The sequence below is a fragment of the Lepus europaeus genome, chromosome 12 (assembly GCF_033115175.1).
Source record: "Lepus europaeus isolate LE1 chromosome 12, mLepTim1.pri, whole genome shotgun sequence".
NCBI classification, from domain to species: Eukaryota; Metazoa; Chordata; class Mammalia; order Lagomorpha; family Leporidae; genus Lepus; species Lepus europaeus.
The window spans coordinates 94,619,930-94,643,182 of record NC_084838.1 but is presented as its reverse complement, the minus strand read 5'-3'; the positions used below and the strand labels follow the sequence as shown (position 1 = coordinate 94,643,182).

Sequence of the window (23,253 nt, the reverse complement as noted above, 5' to 3'; positions counted from 1 at the left end):
CTCCCTGCTCTGCGGCGTGTGTGCGTGCACCCGCACTACACATACCAGGCACGCTCCTACCTCTGCTGGGGGGCAACTTCAGCATCGCTTAGGTCTCAGAGGAGAATCTGGTGTTCTGAGCAGATCCAAATCCCTGACCGAAACCCCTGACTTTAATTTCTAACACAGACTCACAAAGCCTGGATTCTCAAAGACAGGCGTGTCATCAAGACATGTTTTTCCCAGCACCTTTCGTTTTGCTGGGCAGAGGGGAGGGTGCTGGGAGAAGCCTCCACGACCCCACAACCCCCCTCTTCCACTCCCCACACTAGCCTTATGAATCTGTCAGAAAACACAAGCACCATGCCTACTCACCTTGCCTGGCCAGCAGCACGGACAGTTCTCAGGAACTATCTCCTTCCTAATCTGAGTTCAGCATAGGTTTTATCAACACTGTTTTGACAGAGGGGAGGGGCAAGGCAAAGGAATTTGATTTTGGCCTATAAGCAAACAGCCAGGCCTGAGTACAGAAAAACTTCACTTAGCTCTAAATTTGCACCATATCAAGGTAGGAATATGCACAAACATGGGAAGCAGCCTTGTGTTATGGGGGAAAAAATACTAACACATACATTTAAAAAAAAAAAGAGCTGCACACTGAGGACAAAGGCACTATGCCCTTACTACATTCCACAGTTATCTGGCCACACGTCTGTGTGATTAACCACCACCAGCGTATTTTCACGTCACAATTGCTTGCTCTGTAATAAGCATCACATACTCCAAGTCATCTGTGCCTTGTAAAATCCTCTAATTTAATATGAAAAGCAGAATTTCACCTCAACCCTTGCAGACCCCCGGCTGTGTCACCACAGGACCCCTGCTTGCTCCTGGGGGTGACTGAGCACTCCAAACCTGGCGCAGTATGCTTCTAATCAGTCCAAACAAACAGGGAAGGTCCTGGATGAACCAGGGACGGCTCTTCCCTCCGGAGGGGCTCCTAGGCCACCAGGGGTGGCCTTGGAGGGAGACTCTGCTCCACCACACGACAGGGTCCAGCCCAACAGACTTCTCCCCCAGGACCCAAAGCTGCCCTGCCTCCAGGTTCTACCTGGGGAGCTGCCCAGGCACACAGCTGGAAAGAGTAAGGGATAGGCCATGAGTTCAGGGCCTGGTACCAGAATCAGGAATCAGAGCCTGCCAGGGCCCACGGGGCTCCCCTGTGCAAGGCATGCTGGGAAGGCCTGTCTCAACTCTCACGACTCCAGCCCTGCAGCTTCCCAAACAAGGCGCTGGACTCTGGCCTCGGTCGCTGGACTTTCCCTGCGAGCACCCTTCTCCCCCACTTCCTGCCTGAAGGCCCGGCACGCACACACGTGTCCAGGACCTCGCGTAGCTTCCGTGACTCATGTTCACTGGCACGCTCCTCCAGTCGCCTGATTGATCGTTTTTCCAGTCGCGGTGGACAGCTTCTTGCTCGTGCTGACTTTGTTCTCTGAAGCTGCCTCAACGCTTTCCTTTTTCCTGATGCTCTGTGCAGCAGCGCGCTGCCCCCAGACCAGCTTCCCCCAGCTCCAGACATGGAGAAATTCACCACGACCCAAGGACCGCTTCAGAGAGACACAGTCATTTCACAGACAACTAGAGCCCCCCCACCCCCGACTCCGCCCTGATCCACCAGGAAACAGATTAAAACGCTGCCACCCCTGAACATGAAAGGTAACAGGTAACTCAGACAGGAAACAGCCACGTGAGGACAGCAGTAATGGGCCCAGCAGTAAGTGCCTTCCATTAACTGGGTGGCTGTAAAGCTCCGGCAGCCGTCGAAGGAACTCAAAATCAAAGTAGTCCAGGCAAACGGAAAAAACAAAAAAAGCAACAATTAATTGAGTATTTGAAAAAATGATCACAGATCCATCTAAAAATGAAGTCCTGCCAGTGCACCAATCTTATCACTACGCCTGAGAGCTGCTTGGCGGGGGGAGGGACTTCTAGTTTGGAGGTGCAACAGTCACAATTTATTCTGCTGTAACAGACAGACTGACAGGAGATGTAAACGAAACGACACAGTAGCTCTGAGAAACACAATTGGTTTTCCCTGAACAAAGCCAAAAGATGAGGACAGAACATAACAAACTCATAAAAAAGGACTACTGCTATATTTGCTGCTGGCCAAGGAACAGTTACAGGAAGACACCAAGGCTGATTTTGTTTCTTTTAGTCTATAAATAAATGCAAGAATGTCTTCCTGTCTCGCTGTCATAGAGGAGAAAGAACACGAGTGAATGGCGTTACTATCCACAGGCCGCAGGTGACCAGCCTTGCACAAGGTCTTTGTTTTTTAAAGAATGTGCTCGAAAGTGTATGAACTATTTAAGGAGTGCCAGCTGTCTTGGACAAGCCACCTCCCTAACTCCCGCCTCTTCTGCAGGACTGCACGGAGGTAGCACATTCCCCGTGGGGCCAGCTTTGCCAGCCAGACCTGACTGCCCAAGGCCGGCCCCACGTGGCCAGGCAGCAGGGTGAGGAGAGCCTCTCGGAGAGGCTAGCACACTCCCGCAGGAAACAGATTGCCTTTCAGCAGACACAATCCCACAGGGGATTAGCAGGGATCATTTCTGAAAGATGAAAAAGAAAGCCATACCTAACAACGCTGAAAGGACACAGTGGGTTCTGAGTCACGAGAGCTGGGAGTCGGAACACAAACAGGTTGCTACAACTCCAACTGACGTGGGAGGATTCGAGGTGTAGTGACTCACTCGGGGATTTGGGGTAAGGCATTCAGATTTCCCAGATTGGGCCAGTGCCTTCTGATCATAAAGTGGATGGCAAAAGCATAATCAGGTTACCCAGACATTTCCAGACCTTCTCAGGAAATAAAAGCAGTCAGTATCAAAAGGCATGGTTCAACACCCTCCAGAATGGCTACAACAGAAGAGTCTGACAATACCAAATGCTGACAAGGAGGCAGAGAAACAGAACACCGTAAACACCACTGGTAGAAGGTGGGCAGAAACAGCTCAGCTGGATGGCCAAGTGACTGCAACCGTAGGCATCCACTCAAGAGAAACAAAAACACGTCTAGAGGGAGACGGTCTGACCGGTGTCCACAGCGACGTTATTCACAGCAACAACAACAAAACCCAAATGACTGACAGCCAATAAGCTGAGAAACAGAACCGCAGCTACAGCCGCATGCTGGAATAGTCCAGTGTGATAAGAACAAACTATCAATACAGGCAGCATGGCGGGACCTCAACACACCACAGTCAACGCAGGAGACAGAGCCCAAACTAAACTATCTGTGGTCCAATTTCCATGATATTTCTTTTAAGGGCCAAGTGCACAAGGGAGCCTTCTGGGCAGGGCAGATGCTCTGAAGTGGAATCGTAGTGACAGTCACACAACTGCAGAAGTTCTCAAGTCACCAAACGGCGTGGAGGGCGATGCTACGGCACATAAAATGTTTGCCATGTAGCTAAACAAAGACATTACGAGGGACCACTGTCCTTGGCTGCCCAAGGGGGCAGCCGGCACTCTTGAACTTTACTGCCAGGAATAAAGGTTGAGGGTCGGTCTTCACCATCAAAAACCAAAGCCGATACACGTGTGACAGTTAAAAGCAGAGAGCAAACTGTCTACGCACAGAACCCAGAGGTATGCTGTTTCTCTTCCAGATTCTTCCGCGGCTCCTGTCTAACATCTCCAGCCTTTCATAACATTTTTTTTTTTCTCTTCTTGGACATCAAACTAATAGTAGCAAACTGCCACAGAAAATGAACAGCAGGAGCTTTATGACTTTCAGTTATAAACACGACCACATAAAGTAACTACTGTTGCCTTGTCTACAAAAATGCAAGAAAAGTAAACACGCACATTCTTGAGATCATTTTTCCCCCATTTCACATGCTTTCTTTGATACTACTTATTGCAAGTCAGTCTGTTGTCCTGCTCTCGCAACATTAAAATTTGAATCTTCAAAGATATGTGTGTGTACGAGTGTGTGCCTGCATGTGGCAAATACATTTGTTTTACCTCACCAGAAAGTTAAAAGGGGTTTATAGCTACTTTTTTTTTTTTTTTTAAGACAAAAGAGAAAATGCTGTTATCAGTGGTGTTGAGAACACAGGGGCTGTTTTTATGAATGACAGAACAAGACCCAGAAACATCAGGAGGGGTGGGAACTATAAAACACCTTTGAACTTGAAGTCACCACCCCTCATTTTGAAGCATTTTGATTTCTCACTTTGCCTTGAAACCAAATGTTTAGAGGTTAAAAAAAAAAAAAAAGACAGGAAACAAGACAAACAAAAGGGGAAAAAGTAGAGAGGGGAAAAAGACTGAAAACCTTCTGTCCCCAAGTTCAGAGGGAACCTAAGCTTGCTACCCCACTCTGGATTCCGTATGAATGAGCCCGAGCTGAACACGCATTCTGCAGTTTGAATACGTGCTTGTGAAGACAACTTGCATTTTGAGAACAGGAATGAAGGTACCCTCGATTCCACAAAACAAATGAAGTCAGATGGACTGGAACACGTATCTGTGTTCTGCATTCAGCCCAGACTAGGCTCGTGATGATAAAAACAGCCCAGGCACGTGACTTCCTTTCCCCGTGGAGACCCAAACTGCTCTGGGACCGACTGCACAGTTCTTGCGCCTCTGGTACAGATCTGATTCAATTCTCTTTTCTACTCTCTGGTGGTTTACATGTATCTATAAACGCTTTGAGGCCTGGTTTCTATTTGTCTCCAGATTCTCTACTCCTAACTCAGGGTTCTATATGTTAGGGATGGGAAATGAAATTAGAAAATAATTTGAATAAATGCAGAATTTGAAAAGGAGCCTGTTATACTCAGAATTACACAGAGTATTACATTTTGGGTTTCCAAGTCGGTTTGACTCATAAGTATCAGCAGAACTTCCGTGATGGGTTCCAACTACACTTGCAAACCATGGATATTTTTTTTAAAATCACATATTCAAGTAGGCACCACCATGATTTCCATGCACATCAATCACCCCCCTTTCTGTGCTGACAAATTGGGTAAAAGCATTAAAATGGATAAAAAAAAAAAAAACAAACCCCGGCCAATTCAATTCCCCAATTTCTCACCAACATGTCCTGCTTGCAGCTTGCACATGTCAAGGGCTGCTTTATCCCGGAAACTCCAGTCCAAGGTAGCCTCAGGAAAAATGCATTGCACACCCTTGGCCTGAGGTCCTGCCACACTGCCTTGCAGGTGATCTTTGAGGTGTTGTGTGCTTTATCTTCCCATGGCCAGAAGGGATATCGCATGCCTCCTTGGTATTTTCCAGCAACAGGGCCTTACACATGACAAATTTCCAGAAAACATGCTGATTAAGCAGACCCAGGTTTTCAGTGGTTGCTTGTTATATGGAAAAGCAGAGCACTCGAATTTCTTCCTGTGTGTTTTTCTATGCACACGGAAGATGAGGTCACACAAACCCAGAGTTCTGCATGGGAAACCAACGAGACAGGTCGGCTTACAAGAAGAATCAAAGAGGCTAGGGTTTTCTGGATGAGGCTCTACCAAAAAAAACACCACTACTTTGAGTCCCGTGGCCCTCCAAGAGCAGGAGCAGACAGTCTGCCTACCACCTACCTGCGTGGGGCTCAGTTCTGACCCCACTAACTATCCACCATCCACTTCTAGACAAACCAGCTCCAGCCTGTTGGCCTATAAAACAAAGCACTCTTGGCCTCAGAGTTCCCAACCACAAGGCACTGTATTACATAATGAGACGGTAAAAATAATAAATTCAAAGCGCTTTACTTCACTCGGTTTCGAATCTACTTGTGGGAGAAGTCAAGAGTCATTCTGACTTCACAAAAAGTAAAGTGTAACGGAGCTCAGAAGTAGGTGACGACGGGGAAGGTGACTCACGCTGAGACACGTTAGGGTAAAATGACTGGACTTGGAAGAAAAAAAAAAATCGTAAGTCAAGGAAGAAGACCAGGTCACTCTGAGGGAAAGAAATGCGGCTGCCCAGAAATCAGACTTCAGGCAAGAAAACAACAGAGGGGTAACACCTTTGAGATACTTAAGTAAAGCAATAAAACCAAGCAGGAGCCCAAGATTTTACATCAAGCTGGACTGAACACAAGCATGTGAGAACTCAGGGAGTACAGCCGCTCCCAAGCTCCTCTGGACAAACCTACGGGAGAGCTAGCTTCAGAAACCGAAATGACGAAGACACACCCACCAGCGCTGTGGTGAGCCTTCAGCCAGGTGTACCTGCAGCATGAAGACCAGCGATTCTACGAAGGATGTGGAACTACACGCGTCACGTCTACACACTCAACAATGAAGATGACTCAGAAAGGGGGAAGTGTGATATTAAAAACACAATCAGCTTGTTGATCATCTTACACGGATTTATCTAGAAGCAGACACTGTTTCAAATCACGGGATGGGAGGGAGATAAAGAGAGCAGAGGCACCAAAAGGCATGTATCCAATTTTTCTATGGCTCAGAGCAGGGAACAAATACACAAAAGCAACAAAAAAAGTATTATGTAAAAGCAATCATTAGAGCAAACTCCAGAAACAGGACAAAATATTAAAAGCCATAAAGCTATGTGAAAAAGGGCTTGTGTTGTGGTACAGTAGGTTAAGCCACGGTCTGCAATGCCCGCATCCATATCAGAGCACTGGTTAGAGTCCTAGCTGCTCTGCTTCTGAGCCAGCTACCTACCAAGGCACCAGGGAAACCAGATGAAGATGGTCCAAGTGTTTGGGCCCCTGCCAATCACGTGGGAGACTTGGATGGAGTTCCAGGCTGCCAGCTTCAGACTGGCCCAGCCCTAGCCATTGTGGCCATTTGGGGAGTGAACCAGCAGATGGAAGAGCTCTTTTGTGTGCGTTCTCTCTCTCACTGTGTCTACCTCTGTCACTCTGCCTTTCAAATAAATAAAATACATCTTAAAAAAAAAAAAACCTGTATGAAAAAATTGAGGCCAAACATGCTGACTTTATCAATTAATAAAATGGGCGTAACTGGCCAATTAAATAAAAGGATTTTCAGAAGAAAGTAAAGGTCAATGGCAAACTCAAGGGGTACACGATTAGGTGCCAAAGCTGGGATCAGCATCAGATCTTCCTGGCTCCAAGTTCTCTATTTTTTTTTTTTTCTTTAAGGTTTATTTATTTGAAAGGCAGAGTTACAGAGAGGGAGAGGCAGAGGCAGAGGCAGAGTTAGAGAGAGAGGGAGAGAGAGAGAGAGAGATCTTCTATCTGCTGGTTCACTCTCCAGATGGTCGCAACAGCCAGAGCTGGGCTGATCAGAAGCCAGGAACCAGGAGCTTCTTCTGGGTCTCCCACATGGGTGCAGGGACCCAAAGACTTGGGCCATCTTCTACTGCTTTCCCTGGCCATAGCAGGGAGCTGGATTGGAAGTGGAGCAGCCAGACTTGAACCAGCGCCCATATGGGATGCCAGGACTACAGGTGGCAGCTTAATCTGGAAGAGGTGAAAGAGGCCACCCACACTAAAACCAAGAAAATTCAACATAGTACACTATAAAGAAAACCTCTACGGCTAAGGAAGAAGGAAATTAAAACCGAATAAAATGTTATTTCTCAACAGCAAAATGTTTTAAATATAATAGCCAGATATAAGTTCCTGAGATAAATGCTATGGGTAGGGCCTGGCGGTGTGGCGTAGTGGGTTAAAGCCCCAGCCTGCAGAGCCTGTATCCCATTTGGGTGCTGGTTTGAGTCCTGGCTCCTCCTCTTCCGATTCAGCTCTCTGCTATGGCCTGGGAAAGCAGTAGAAGATGACCCAAATCCTTGGGCCCCTGCACCCGTGTGGGAAACCCGGAAGAAGCTCCTGACTCCTGGCTTTGGATCAGTTCAGCTCTGGCCGTTGTGGTCATTTGGGGAGTGAACCAGCAGAATGGAAGACCTCTTTCTCTCTGGTTCTACCTTTCTCTGTAACTCTTTCAAATAAATAAAAAACAATTCTTTTAAAAAAAAATGCTGTGGATAGGGTACCTTCCTCTCTTTTAGCAGGTACTCGGGAGGCTGCCTGTGCCCTGGTTCTTCTGTAGGCATGAGGGGCTCAGGGGTTTGAGCATCACTTTTGCTATGTGCAGAGACCCAGAAAGCTAAATGGCACCCACGCCGGCCATGCAGGCATTGGCCTCCTGCGACAGCAGATGAATGGAAACAATGGCAGGCCCTGACCCACGCCGACACCAGTAGGTGCTGCTAAAAATAACGCCTCTTATGAGTGCCATATGAGACCAGGCAGAAAGCAGCAGCTCATTAAAATGCCTGAGATGAGGAGGACTGCCAAGGAGAGCGTTCTGTCACAGGAATGAGACTAACGCTGCCTGTAAACGTAGCTCAGAGCCACAGAATTCGTCTCTGCCTGCCTCCCTCTCCCAGCCCGGGGTTCTCGTGTTTTATAGGAAAATGGCTTTCATCTCTCAACGGCATACAAGAGTTGATGGCTGCTGGCTTCAGAATTGCAAAATCAACAAGAGTGTAATTATCTGCACACTTTCAAGTGTTTTCAAAATACATGCTGGTTGGGATTTTCCTGAGTTAGCAATGCGCACTTGATGCTGGTGGTCCCGCAGCGCCCATACCCTGAATGAAACCTCGCCGCCCGGAAGCACTGTCACGGCAACTGCCCACCTTGCCCGCACCTCACCCACCCGCACGAGGGGTCTGACGCGGTCTAGAGCAGCCTCCTGTCACGCTGCTGCTCCTGGCACTGTTGTCATGGTCCCTGGACATGGGCTGCGACGCACTCAGAGCAGGGTTCGACACATGGCGAGTGCTAGCTGGTATTAACCTCATAGTTCCATTCAAAGATTCCTTTTTGAATGTGCGAATAAGCGCGCGTGGCTAAGTGGATGACTACACTTTGATTTTCCCTGTTTAAGCAAGTTGGGACAGGGAAGGAATTTCAGCACTTAGGAGTTCTCAGGACTTTTTTTTTTTTTCCCCAAACTACAGATTCTTAAAAACATTAAAAAAATCTACAGAATAGATAAGACTGAATGGTATAAGGTTATGTAGATCAGACTTTCTGAGGCTACTGAAGGTATCTTTTATTGTCAATTCGTACTCAGTCCATTGAGGGGAGTAGGTCAGGGGAGGGGACAGCAACAAAAGTTGAGATCCTGTGAAACCTGATCTAATTTCAGACTTGGAAGAACAGAACTTAATAAATTATGTATTTGTTAGGGATTTATTAGAAAAAAGGAAAAGATCCACAAATAAGTCCAAGACACTCCCAGAAGTTCCAAATATTTCCGCAGTAAAATAACAAATTGCATATTAACAGCACTGTAATTACTCCTTTTCTTTGGTTTCTTTATAATTACTCGGAATAAATTATTCCGCCTCCCCGCCCCATCACTCAAGTAAGTCGTCATCCAAAGGACACAAAGCCACTCAGACAGGGAGAGGGAGGCTGGGGGCCTCAAGAGCTGTGACGCATTTCTATGGAAATCCAGCATCAGGGAGCTCCACAAACACAGGCTAGCTGTCCACCCTCCCAGGGCAACGCCCACCCAAGAAGCTGCAAGGCCATCAACACCCAGCAGCCCCAGCGCGGCCACCCAGTCTACCATGTGGCTGATCACAGGGGCGTTCCTGTGAGAGGGGACTCCTGGCACGGCCTCCCTAGCTCCACACTCCACCGCGGTGGCGAGCTTTGTGAAGCCATCGGGATGGCTTCAGAGTTAAGCCGAACACAGTCACCCTCTGCTATGAGGAGCTAAGGAAGAGCCAGCGAATTTTTGTTAAGTCTCAGTGGTTTCTAAAAATCAAAAACCGCATGTGAAACAGGCCTTGGTCACAAAAGACAGACACAGAAGTCAAGTCTTTGTGAAGCAGTGTAACATTTGCACCTACCTTGGTCATACTGAACATGTCAGTGGTTATCTTATAGTATATGAAGTTTTACAAAAGGAACAAAGGAAAAAAATGAATGCTGCAAAACGCACTAACCAAGTTAGATTTTACAATCTAGAATATGATCTATGAGTTATTAAATCAAGCTAAGATTATCATCGATGTGGTTCAGAGTCAAGTGTGTAGGAAAAACAAAGTAACAGGGAAGTAAAATTGCTCCAGGATTTAGGAATTATTGCAAAGAAAATCATCCCAGTATTTTTTCCTCAAAGACTCAGCGAACAGAATTTATCACTTGGCTCCGTTAAAATGGACACTAAATATGGGAGAGGCCACCATTCTCAAAACCATCTTGCTGGATTTCTACAATTCAGGGAAAATTTCAAATTTTAAACGGTGTTGAGTACCGAGTGGTTTCAGGGCATAGTTTTTCAGGTTCTGGCAGAAAGCGATGATGATGGTAGCCTTAGAGAGGGTGCTGTTACCAGGAGCTGTGTACAGCTCGTGTTTGTCAGGACTAACACCAAGAGGCTGACCAAGCTCACCCAGGCCATGACCATGCAGTTCCGGACACACCAGAGCATGGCGGGGGCCGCTGGTTAACCACAGCCAACTGTGTACTGCTGAATGTTCGGTGTTCGGAAAGCAAAGCCGATGAACACTTCTGACATATATCCACATGTATCTATATTTACTGACGACCCTCTGCACATTATCAGATAGACGCGAACCAACAAAGGCTCTCCTTTTGAATCTAGAACTAAAATCTTCTCCCTCTTAAAGGAATACCCGATCCACGTGCTTTCCTGAAAATTCTATAAAATGTTATTTTATTATGTTCTAATCTTTAGACTAACAGAAGTACTAACACTTTACATAATTTTAAATGTATGCATTTATAAAAATATTATTTTTTACTATTTACAAGGTAAATACCTTGTATTTACCTATGAATCAGCTGATGGCATGAACAGGGAAGGCAGTGTTTTGTCTTCTGCAACCCACAGTCACTCAGTAAAACATATTATCTTAAAAAACACGCCCTCCAGTCCACTGCTGCAGGCACAGATGTCTAACCTGCGCCTGCACAGCCGGCTGATCCACTCAGTGCCGTCGTTCCTGGTGCACTTACTCATGTTTTCTGTTGCAAAAGTGACTCGAACCAGATAAAAGGAAGTTAAAGCAATGAAAAAGGAAGACAGATACCAGAAAGGAAGGAGAAGAAGACCAGAAGCAAAAGAGAAGCGAAGCAAGTTTTGTCATTTCAAGTAGGGGAGATACGTGTATACATATAATGTATGTACACACATCAAAAAATCCAATTATATTCGTAGAGAGATGGCCAAAACGCAATGGAAAAGAACGTGAAAGCAGATAAGAGATGTGTCAGAGAGAATGGCGCATCTTTAGAAAGGTGAGAAATGAGAAGTTGCTGAGACACGTGGACAGCACAGCTCTCTGGCGGGTGGAATGACGCAAAGCAGCAGGCAGGAGGGGCCGCGAGAGGCCAGGAGAGCGTTTCCAGTCGCTTATCTGGGTGGTAACATCTCACTCACCCCATTTACTGCATTTCATTATTCATTATTTTAACAGGCAGCCGAGCACAGGGTGTTTGTTTTTGCTTCCCCGTCCGAGTTCACTGAAAACCTGGCTGGCCTTTCAGGCTGCCTGTGCCGTGCCTTCCACCTAGCTCCGTGGAGGCTTCCTCCAACCCGGAAGGCGAACACCTGCGAGCCGACCTGCCTCACAGCCGGCCCCTTACTCAGTGCCCCAGCTGCCCTGCACAGCTGTGCCATCTGCCCCAGCTTCTGCTTCCCTGCGCCCTCCTGTCCGGGGAAACCTCTCACGACCCCCGCAGGGCTGACACACGCCACTTAACCCACGTCATCTCGGCCGAATCCCGAGGGAGGCTGGCAGGTGTGGACAGAGGTGGTGGGCGTGGAGCACTAAGAAGGCAAAGAAACAAGGGTGGGAGGAGCAGGAGGCACCCACCGGAGAGGGCTACCGCTTACAGCACCCAAGTGGGGAGAAAGTACAAAACACCACTAATTGTAATGCAGACGAAAAATACAGTGCATGTATGAAAAACGAGAAGCCGGGTTCCTTCTACCACTGTGGCACGGCAGGAATTTAAGCGAAATAAATAAATAACTTTCAGACTCAGTAAATGGACTGCCTAGGTTTCTACTAACAACAGGTTCAAATCCTAGCAAAAAGGTTATGACCATGTGACCTTGGACTGAATACTAATTACCACCGGGTCTGGGAAGAGGGGACACAGCTCCCCACCACCTAAGGGAAATGGGTGCCTCTTAGGATCTGCTCTAACGCCCTGGGGTGCTGAAATACCCCAGGCTTTGCCTCAGACAGCTCCAAACCTCCCCTGGGTGGGGGGTGCCCAGAGAAAAACAGCAGGGTAAGGGCTCAGTGGTGCTGCCCAGGGCCAGGAGAAAATGCTGGGGCCACCAATAATTACCGTGCCCGTTTTCTTGTGCTCCTCCCACTCCACCCTCAAACCCAGTCAGTTCTAAGCTTCCCCTCAATGGCAAATGTTGGTCCCAAACGACTCCACAGTCGCATTCTCTTGACAAGGGCGGCTGCCCATGCTTTTTTCTCTGGACAGAAGTCAGAGGTGCACCACAGCCTCCATGGAGGAGAAACTGTTGCGTGAAGAACTTTCATTCTCCGTCAGGTAATACCCCCCCCACCCCGCTGCCCCTGCGCCCATGTCCCCAGCTCTCAGAAGGCGCTGTGGCCGGTCAGATCAAGGGTGTCACAGAGATCTTGCCTCTGGGTCGGATCTGGGCAGTGACGGCAGTCCACAAGGGTACCGGCAGACTGTGCTCTTGGCGATCTTATTTTTAGTTAAAAAAAAAAAAAAATAACAGCTACCAAACTTTGTTTTAAATACTATGGAAAACAGGAATCTCTTCTTTCTTTGGATATTTTATGGATGGTCTCGTTCATCATCTCAAAAACATTTTCAAAAGTGCCTAAACCATAAGCGTTAAAACACACACACACACACACACACGCCCTACCACAGGCATGCTAAGGTAGGGTCCCAACACTCAAGTCTGTCTAAAGCGACGGCTTTTTCCGTTACCGTGCAGCTGAGTTACACTCAAAGAGAAGAGCTGGGGGACCACTTTCCCCACACACTGAGTGTCCGCTGCCAAGCCGGTCAGCCCTTTCCCGGCTCTCAGCAGAGCTGCCCTGTGGTATCCTTAACTGCCCTCTGAGACTTTGGAACCACCTTCATCCCGATGTGCTCGGGGCACCCTGGGCCACTGCAATGCCCATACTAAGGCAACACAGCACAGGGCTTGGCAGCGATGCTATCAGCAAAAATTTGGCTTCAGAGCCGGGCGTGATTCATCATACACTCGGGCAGCAGAAAAACAACACACCGCTATTTTAATCCCCGGGTGCGATCAAGAATCCGACGGAATCATGCAAAAGCAACAAAAATCGGATCTGCTGGAACGCTGGTTAAAAAAAAAAAAAAAAGGTTCTCTTTTGAGAGTTTGCCAGTCTTCTAGAAAACAGACTACTTACCTTATTCCACCATATTTATCAGAGTGACAAATCACCTCTTAATACAATCTTGGAGAAGATACACAGAACCAACCTCTGCAAAGGAACATACTGAAATTCTACATGGAGGGTGGGGGGTGGGGGGAGTTCTCATTTGCTTTAGGATACATAGAAAAACTCTCCTGGTGTTTTCAAAGTCACCCGCCAGTTTTCCTCTCCCCATTTCTGAGACCGCTCCAATTTCATGTCTAGGTGCGGGGTCGCCGGGGGCGCCTGTCACCAGCGGAGCGAGCACACTGCTCTTCCAGCGGGCGGAGTGGTGACACCAGCAGCCTAGGGAACCTGCTCAGGTCCTCCTGCGCTCCTGAGAGCATCCAAGCCATCTCCTCCATCCAGCCACTCCGACTTAGAGAGAACCACGGGCAGATGGCACGGCTTATTGTCAAGTTTAATAAAAACTCAAAAAAAAAAAAAAAAGGCCACTCTATTGCAGTGATCCAGTCCTCGGGGGACCCCGCAACCCAAGGCTCGCTCTCCCTCGCTCCCCGCTGGGGACCCTACCTTCTCAAACACCTCAGCGCGCTCCCCTCGCTTCCGTTTTCGGGGTCTCCGGTTCACCCGAATCCATTTGGAGACCTGAAGTTCAAAAACACACCACAGCGCGTTTTAAACCGTCCGACCGGCCCCCTGAGCGACCCCGTCTCCCCCGCTTCACCTGAGCGAGCCACAGGCACCTCCGCCCGCTCGCGGGGCCGCCTCTGCGCAGGGGACCCTCGGGGGGCGCCCGCTCCGCGCACCGCTCCCGCCGCCTCGGGTCTGCGGGGCGCTCGGGCCGAGCGACCTTCGCCCCGGGCCGCCCCCGCCGGTGCAGGGCCCGGTCCGCGCCCGTGCGCGCCCGAGCCGTGCGCAAGGGCCGTCTTACCCGCCGCTGTCGCGCGTCGGCGGCGGCGGTGCCGCGCGCGCGGGGGACGTGGCTGCGGCGCGGGACCCACCGCCCGCGCGGCTGGGAGCGGAGGGGAGGGCCGCGCAGCCCGCAACTCACCTCGGCGCCCACTTGCCGCGCGAGCCCGCATTCCGCCCCGGCCTGACGCTCCCTCTGCAGCTGCTGCGGGAGAAGCAGACGACGAGAGTCAAGTTTATCCGCCCCGGTGCCGCCTCAGCCTCCCTCCCCCGCATCCAGCAACTCCGCGCGCCCGCCCCTGTACCTCGGCCGCGGCAGGTGAGGACGGAGGGAGGCGGCGGCACCCGCGCCCCGCGCCCCGCCAGCCGGACGGAGAGCGGCGGGCGCTCCGGCCCGCAACACCTAAGGCGCAGCGCGGGCAGCGCGGGGCGCGGGGCGGCGGGCGGGCGCAGGGGCGGAGGCGGGGCCTGCCTTAAAGGTATAGGCGGCCGCGCCGCCCTCCCCTCAGGTCGCCCCCGCCCCAGCCCCCAGCCCGGCTGTTTCATTGTTCTCTTTGCAAACATCTTCCCCTCTCTCCCCGGATCCTGCCCGCGCCCCCTCCCCCGGCGCACACGCCTTATCGCCCCACCCCCGCCCCGGGTACCCACCCACCCCCAAATCCGGGTACGCGAGACTGGGGTCCCTAGGCTGCGGGAGGAGCCCGGGTACCTCCTGCCCGCAGCCAGAGGGCTTTGCTGGCGAAGCGCCCCCAGCCCCACGGCCACCCTGAACTCGCTCTGCGGGTCAGAAACTTAAGTGCCCCCGGTGGCTTTCGCCGAGGCCAAGGAACTTTGCTAATGGAGTGCTCTCCGGGAATGGCTCAGACGCCATTAAGTAGACGGCTTTGAGGGGCCCCTCCGGGCCCCCGGGGCGGTGGCAGGTGACCTCCCCCGGGGAGAGGCCGGGAGCGCAGGAGAGCCGGCCCCACGCTGCGCGGGCAGCAGCCGCTGCGCTCCAGCCGCACTCCGCCGGCGGCGCTGGGCCGGGTCCGCGCGGACCCCCAAAGCGGCGGAGCGGAATTAAGAAGGAGGCGATCTGTGTTCGTGATTAGGGAGAAAGTGTCCACTAGGTTTACAGGAGGGTTGCGGTACCCTGGGTCTGGCCGCCACCTTCCCCTGGGCATCGCAAGGCGGTGGAGCTAGCTTGCTGGTGAGGGTCGGGTGGTACTTGTGTTCGGTGATCTTGACCATCCCTTTAACTTTATCGCATTTCTTTAAAGAAAATCTGTCCTGCCCTCTCTTTATTGCTACTCCATCTTTCTTTCAAGATCAAAAGGTTTAGATCAAAGCCAAGATCAAACTCACTACTTTAAATAGAATCAACTTCGCCATGGAGCATTTTACACAAAGACGAGCTTCTTAATGGAGACATCAGAGTGGAAAACTTTATTTTATCCCCTCGTTCCATATTCATAACTCGACCACTTAAAATTATATTGATGATGCATGGCTGTCTCCTAAATAAACAATGGGACTGCGCAAACGCGGGGTTCTCACTTAGTGTTTGTGTTTGCAGGAACAGAAAAAGATTCTGGCTGTAGAGAAGAATACAAATAGATATATTAACCGTTTTTTGTATTATTACTAGCTAAGTGCTAGGAAATGCATGCTCATTTGCTAAAGATTTTTTTCAGCCTACTTGTAAATTTTATGTGTATTTCACAACCATTGTATACAATTTTCCTACTGTAAAAGCAATGCATAAACTAGTTAATGCTTTGAAAATCTTGATTGCACATACATACAGGCAGGTGAACAACTACAAATGGTAAAGTGGATGATGCAGAGCTGCTTGGTTTTTTAAGTGGAGAGAGAACTTTGAGCTGTTCAAGCTTCTGTGCTACAAATAACAGGTCCAGAATCGATAGAAATCTATCTTGGCAGACGCCTCCCTTCTGCCCACTGGAATGTCTTCCTCAGGAGCTCACGGTCCCTAGGAACTCTGATCCAAAGCGTTCAATACTGATGAGCTGAACAGCGTCCAGCTTAAAGGGACCGTCCTTGAGGGTACGCTTTGTTGACATCCCATATACTGTCTTAGAAGAAAGAAAAGTCAAGATCAAGTGCAAGGACTCAGTCCCAGGACTGAAGGTAAGTATTGCAAATCAAGTCTTAGGCAGACTTGTATGAAAAGCTGTTGTTACAGGGAGGTGATCAGTACTTGAGGGCTTCCTTTTCCCTTTGTAAAGTTTGCCCGGTTGTAGTCTGAATGGCATGCATACAGGGCTGCTCTTAATTCTGTAAATCCCACTGAGCCAGTGGAAGCATCTCCGGAGCTGAGGACTGGCAGTCCTGTCTGGCGGCCCCTGACAGTCTTCCTTTTGTACTGGCATCCAGCTCAAGGAGAACCTAATGGTTCCCCACATAAACTGAACAAAGCCTACATCTCAGTGCTGTCCCTCAGCTCTCCTGGTCCACGGGTGAGCGGGAAGCAGAAGCTGTGGTCTGGCCTAAGTGCCTCTTAATGTGTACCCGTGCTCCTCTTCTCTCCCCATTGCTCCCATAGTCCATCTTCCACAGAGGGGCCAGCGTGGTCTTTCCAAAGGTGCTTCAAGTCCTAGCACTGGGCTGTGCTGAAGGCGCCTCCCTTCTCTCCTTTGCCAGGTTAGTGCCTACCTGGCCTCCAGTTCTGCGCTTAAACAACACTTTCTAGAAAGGTCTTTCCTCACTTCCCGGTGCAAATTACATCATACCACTTCCCTCTTGTAGCGTCCTATTACTTCTGTTTAATTTTTAATTAAGTGACTGTTATTTTTTAGAGCAGTTTTACAGAGAAATGGAAAAGAAAGCACAGGGTTCCCATAACTCACCCCCTCAAAACAACACACACACACAGTTTCCCTATCTTGCATTAACGTGGTGTATTCATTGCAATTGAGGAAGTCATATCGATCAATGATTATTGATTAAGGTCCATAGTTGGCCTTACGGCTCACTCTTTGTGTTACACGGTTATTATAGATATTTTTCATTAATTTATTGAGTGTCTATCTGCCCGGAATAAAGAAATTCTCTTTTGTTCTAGACTTCTGTCCAATTACTAAAAACGCTGCGTTGGCATTTAGTAGATGCTCAGTAAATACATTAACTAAGTGAGCAGAAAGAAGAAGGAAGAAACGGAACAGTGGAACATGAAACTTAGGTGGAGGAGAGCTTGTAAGATAAACACTGTTCTGGGGCTGGTGCCGTGGCGGATTGGGTTAATATGCCGGCTGCAGCACCAACATCCCATATGGGTGCTGGTTTGAGTCCCAGGTGCTGGTTTGAGCCCTGGCTGCTTCACTTCTAATCCAGGTCCCTGCTAATGCATCTGGAAAAGCAGTGGAAGATGGACCCTGCACCCACGTGGGAGACCCAGAGGAAGCTCCTGGCTCCTGGCTCCTGGCTTCAGTCTCGCCCAGACCTCACCATCACAGCCATTTGAAGAGGGAACCAGTGGATGGAAGACCTCTCTCTTGCTGACTCTGCCTCTTCCTCCCTGTAACTCCATCTTTCAAATAAATAAATACATCTTTAAAAAAATTAAGATTGTTCTGATGAACTCCTGTTTGTTTTTCTACTATGATATCTCAACTTAAAAAGAACATAGAGCTATGCATTTTTAAAAAGGAAAAATGTGAGACATCAGTTACATTGTAGGGTAGTTTCTAAAATGATTTTAAAAAAAGAAACATAGAAAGGAGAAACATTTCTAATTTCTCTCAGATATTAATCTCTAAACTGGTATTACAAAATGGTGCTAGGACTTAATTTAGCCTAGCATGAAGGAAAGATGAACATAGTGTATGACACTGGGGAAATATTAAGACTTTTTTATGGTCAGCACTCTGTACACATTTATCCTGTTGCCCACCTGTTGTCTTCATGGGCTGACACCAGTGAAATGTAGGTTGTGGAGTATCAGGAAGGAGGCCACTTTTTTAAAAGTTGGAATTCTGTACCCAGGGTAAAATATTCTAATAACCACATTTGAGAGTGTGGTGAAAGCACCCGAAAGCTAATTGTTAAAAGCAGATGGTTTCTATTTGAAGTCTATCTTTTAAAAGGCCTTACCTAGTACAGACACAAGTTTTGGAAGGAAGTTGTTCTAAGACGCCTTATCAAAGCAGTTCATGGTAGCTGAAGACAATTTGAGAGGCTGAGGAAAAGGCCATACCTTTAAAACAAATGCCTCACTCAACCTAGAGGCTGGAGATTACTTTTGGAGAGAAGACCTTTTTTCAGTTTTATTCTATCCACTAGGAAAAAGACAGTGCTAAGAGTGCCTATCGTTCATCTTGGGTGCACCTGCACTTCCTGCTCCTCTGTGAACGGGGCAGACACAGAGGGATGTCCTTCCTGCTCAGCTTGGAGGCCTTTCAGGATCCCAAACAGCCTCACAAGGCAGATTACACTCCCTTGGGCACAGCGGACAGAAAACCATCCACTGTAAGAAGTCAAAAGACCCTTGAAGTCCAAGGTAGAGGTTTCCAGAAGCTTCTGCCAGTTTTAGAAGGACCTTTATTGCCAACACGTATTCAGGGTGAATTAAAAAGAAGAGGTCACACCAGTCTGGAATAGTTTAAAACCAACATAAGATTCACCTGCAATAATAATGACTAAGGGTTAGGAGCAAAGTTAGCCAATGTTTATGCCTTTAATTTTTTTTCTGTTGTTTTTTTTCTCCTTTTTCTTTTCTGTTCTACTGTTTTTAAGTGTAACATTCCTCTGTGTTGGTCTTCTGAGCTGATTTTAGAAAAACTGCACATAATTTGCATTCCTGCCATTTTTGTCTCCATGTTAGAATGAATACCTGCCTAGTTTCCTTCTAGGAGGGCTTCGCCCCGCAGCCAGGACCTCTTGATGGATGTCCTTGTACAACTTACTTTTCAGAAACTGAAATCAGTCCCATGCTTGGAGAGCTGACTGCTGGGGAGCTCATGGCCCTGCAAGTGAACTGGCCAGTAGGGCTTCTTCCTCGCGGGAACCACAACCCTCATCTCGGTACTGCTCAAAAACTTCCGCACAGCTCGACTGCGGGAACACTTCTTCCGTTTCTCGGCCCTGAGAACTTGAGGCTACTGGTGCTACCAGCTCTCCAGGAAAACAACAACACACCTACAGCACACACATCCCTCAATTTTCCGGACACTCACAGAGCTTTCTGATGTCCAAGTGCCTTAGCCTGGTTACTATTAAATCCATCCTTGGATTAAGCCAGACCACCATAAAGCCGGCCCTGGACTTTGTCTTCTGGGTTCCGTGTGAAACTCCTCTTATCGCACTAGGTTCTGGTAAGGAGCCGTCAACCTTTATTGAGGTGCATTATAAGAAACGGCCCCATAAAATCCATCACAGTGTTTACCGGAAGGATGGGTTTAGAGGGCTGTTTATTGCATTAGAGGGGACCCACAGGAGACGCTTCTCCCGCCTTCAGTCAGCATCAGGAGCAGTTTGGCTTGTTTGTAGCTCCTGGAGCACTGCACTCTGTTCTAGAAAGCTCTGAGCTCTGCGACCCTCCCTTAGCCAGCACAGGCTCACTATAGGCTAACTTAATTCCCGGCCCCACTTCATTCCTTTTTTTTTTTTTTTTTTAAATTTGAGAGGCAGAGTGACACAGATAGACAGGGAGAAACAAAGAGATCTCCCATTCTCTGCTTCATTCCCCAAATGTCAGGGCTGGGCCAGGCTGAAGCCAGGAGCCAGAACTCCACTTGGGGCTCCTGTGTGGGTGGCAGGCTTGGCCATCATCTGCTGCCTTCCCAGGTGCTTCCGCAGAGCGCTGAGTTGGAAGCAGAGCGGCCAGGACTCGGGCCAGGACTCGAGCCAGCACTCCAATGTGGGGTGCCAGCATTGTAAGTGGCAGATTAACCCGCTGCACCGCAATGCCAGCCCCTTGCTTCATTTTCTTTTTTTCTACCTTGCTATGTGTATCTGCTTTAGAAGCTACCTTCACTCCGCTTTGCATAAGGAGGAGTGTGATTAAATAATGGATTCTGGTTTGATATTTTTCTTTCCTTAATTTTCTCTTTTTGTTTGAAAAACAGAGAAGAAGGGTCTGGAAAAAAATTTGTAATCTTAATATTTCTCTCTACTAAAAATGTGGAAGTTTAGCACCTATGATTGTACTCCACTTATACAATTCAAGGAAAAGAACTGTTAAAAAATAAAACAAAAAATAAACATACTACTATATAAACATCACACAGGCCTATTATCAGAATGCTAACCAAGTATTCTGTCTTACTTGATATGAAAACCAGGAAGCAAGGATGGAGACTGAACACACGGGCAGGTTATTCGCTTAACAGAGCGTGCCTACTGCAAACAGCGTTAGACTTCTCCGACACAAAGACAAGGAGGACACCATGCCTGGCCTCAGGGCACTCACGTGAGAGGGCAGTAATCCAGCTGAGGATAACGAGCACAGGGGCACAGGGGCGGCCTGTCTGGGTTTCAGTCCCTGTCGGGCAGTGGGACTTCACTAAGAGCTGGGGGCTCACGGGATGTATGGAATGTGCTCAGGATAGGACGCACTCATTATCAAGTTCTAGGGAATCAGAATGGAGAAGCAATGCGACACTGCAAGAAGCTGGATGGAAGTAACTTTAAGATTAAAAAAAAAAAAAAAAAACACCACAAACACTGCACAGAGAATAAGGGCCAGTTTTGTGCATAAGCAGACTGCTGGCCAAAGTGCTTCAGCTCACACAGGCACACCTCAAGGTCTAAGAAACGGAGTCTCAGAGAATTTCAGGCTCTCAGTGCTCTGTGTTGCCTGGCCCTTGGAGCTCCTGGTTGGCAACGCAGTGCTGTGTCTGCTGCACGCTGAGAGCCGAGGGACACCTAGCCTGTCCGGCTCACTGTAAAATACTGGCTTGTTTTGTGGGTTGGATCAACCTACATGAATACACAGCCCACAGAATATAATTCCATACCGTAAGAGTCTGCTGAAAGAGGCTTCCTACAAAATGGATGTTACACCACCCCCCCTTCAACACCTGTGTGAATGTGCGTCTACACAGCAACTTGACATTCGAGGCCGTTCTGACCCTAAAGAACTTGCACTAACACGTATCAGGGAAGAGGGGCTTTAGACCAGTAGTTTCCTTTCCTGATGCTTTAACAGAGTCACTGGGAGTGCGGGCTGGCTAACAGAGCACATGTCCAGGTCACGGAGAGTCACATCTCGGAAGCAGGAGCCAGGCATCAGCTGTTTTTAAACCTTCCCCTGGGATCCCAGTGTGAAGCCAGCACTGAGAACCCCCAGTGTAGGTCATGTTAATGACGTTCCATCTCTAATTGGTTCCTTTGAAGAAACGTTACTTGTCTGGAAGGCATTTACATTTCAAAGTCAATACCAAACAGGACGGCCTTGCGCTGTGCTCTGTTACCGTGAGTCCTTGGGAGCACGACAGACACAGTGCTGGACAGGAGGGGATGCCGGGTTGGCCCAGGTATCATTTTCTACAGCTTACGCTTAGGGGAGCCCGCGCTGTGGTATAGCCGGTAAAGCCACTGCCTGCAGTGCCAGCATCTCATATGGGCACCGGTTCGAGTCCTGGCTGCCTCTCTTCCAATCCAGCTCTCTGCTATGGCCTGGGAAAATAGCAGAAGATGGCCCAAGTCCTTGGGCCCCTGCACCCGTGTGAGAGACCCAGCAGAAGCTCCTGGCTCCTGTCTTCGGATCGGCGCCGCTCCAGCCATTGTGGCCATCTGGGGAGTGAACCAGCGTATGGAAGATCTCTCTCTCTCTGCCTCTCCTTATCTCTCTGTGTAACTCTTTCAATTAAATAAACCAATCTTTAAAAAACTAAAAATCTGGGGCAAGGGAAGTTAAACACACATGTGCAAAGAAGTGGAACAGTTCAACCCACTACCAGAAGCGGAGGCATGAATGAATGGGTATTTGACATTTTTGGTCTGGTTTTGTTTTTCTAGGACCATGGTTAGAACCACTCTGGATCCTGAGTGATCCTGTCTTCAAGGGAATGTGCTTCCTGAGACGCTGCAAGTGTGAAGGTGTTGTCTCCAACGGATCACCTCCAGACGTTTGTTGTTGTTGTTTTAATTTATTTGAGAGGTAGAGTTACAGATAGTGAGAGGGAGAGACAGAGAGAAAGGTCTTCCGTCTGCTGGTTCACTCCCCAAATGGCCACAACGGCCGAAGCTGCGCCGATCCGAAGCCAGGAACCAGGAGCTTCTTCTGGGTCTCCCACATGGGTGCAGGGGCCCAAGCACTTGGGCCATCTTCTACTGCTTTCCCAGAGAGCTGGATTGGAAGTAGAGCAGCAGGGACTAGAACGGGTGCCCATATGGGATGCCGGCGCCACAGGTGGAGGATTAACCTACTGCGCCACAGTGCCGGCCCAGACGTTGTTCTAATTCTGGTGATGGCTGTCGCCCATTCCCTTGAAACATACACAGTGGGTAGGGAAGGCTGGTGACGGGAATTAGGGGACACTCTGTGAAAAGACCTTTTGCTATGTGGTCCCGTCCCATGCTAACTTCCTTGAGTCTTGGGCACTTTCTAACCAAATAGGCCTCCTTATTTAGAAAAGACTCAAATACGTTGATGCTATAGGAAAATTATTGTGGCATCTTGCCTTATAAAAGATATTAGCTACTAATGAATTAAAAACACACACACCTCACGTGTTGCTATTTCGCTAGCTTCAAGAGCAAACAGCCTTGTCTAGGTACCCTCTTGCTATTTCCTGAGATAGGGTGGGTGTGGTATCTGAAAATGTGTGCACCCGGACATGCCAACAGCTTTGGAGGAGGGGATGCATGGGGAGCCCATGGCCCTGGCTTGTCTATTTTTAAAAACTTTGGCATGCACACTGGTTGTCTGTCATCCGGCCTGCAAAAGGAATCTAATGAAGTACAATTTACAAACAAGGGGAACAGGCTTGAATCATCCTCCTGCTA

The 23,253-nt window shown here is 48.7% G+C and overlaps 1 protein-coding gene and 1 long non-coding RNA gene across 17 annotated transcripts in view; one reads left to right on the top strand and one right to left on the bottom strand.

Moving 5' to 3' along the window:
* AOPEP (aminopeptidase O (putative)) overlaps positions 1 to 23,253 on the bottom strand; it is a 407,649-nt gene that overhangs the window by 93,518 nt on the left and 290,878 nt on the right. For all 15 annotated transcript variants that reach the window (XM_062208534.1, XM_062208541.1, XM_062208543.1 and 12 more), the window contains exons 12-13: positions 14,447 to 14,509; positions 13,966 to 14,040 (exon numbers count right to left, since the gene is read on the bottom strand). In XM_062208534.1, coding sequence (XP_062064518.1) covers positions 13,966 to 14,040; positions 14,447 to 14,509 — 138 coding nt within the window. The remainder of the gene's footprint in view (positions 1 to 13,965; positions 14,041 to 14,446; positions 14,510 to 23,253) is intronic.
* Positions 14,362 to 17,842, top strand: LOC133772022 (uncharacterized). Of its 2 annotated transcripts, XR_009867671.1 has the most exons (5): positions 14,362 to 14,623; positions 16,264 to 16,434; positions 16,850 to 16,947; positions 17,369 to 17,499; positions 17,638 to 17,842. It is a non-coding gene; the product is annotated as an uncharacterized LOC133772022 (long non-coding RNA). The 2 variants fall into 2 exon arrangements; XR_009867670.1 differs by lacking the exon at positions 16,850 to 16,947 and having other exon boundaries at positions 14,378 to 14,623.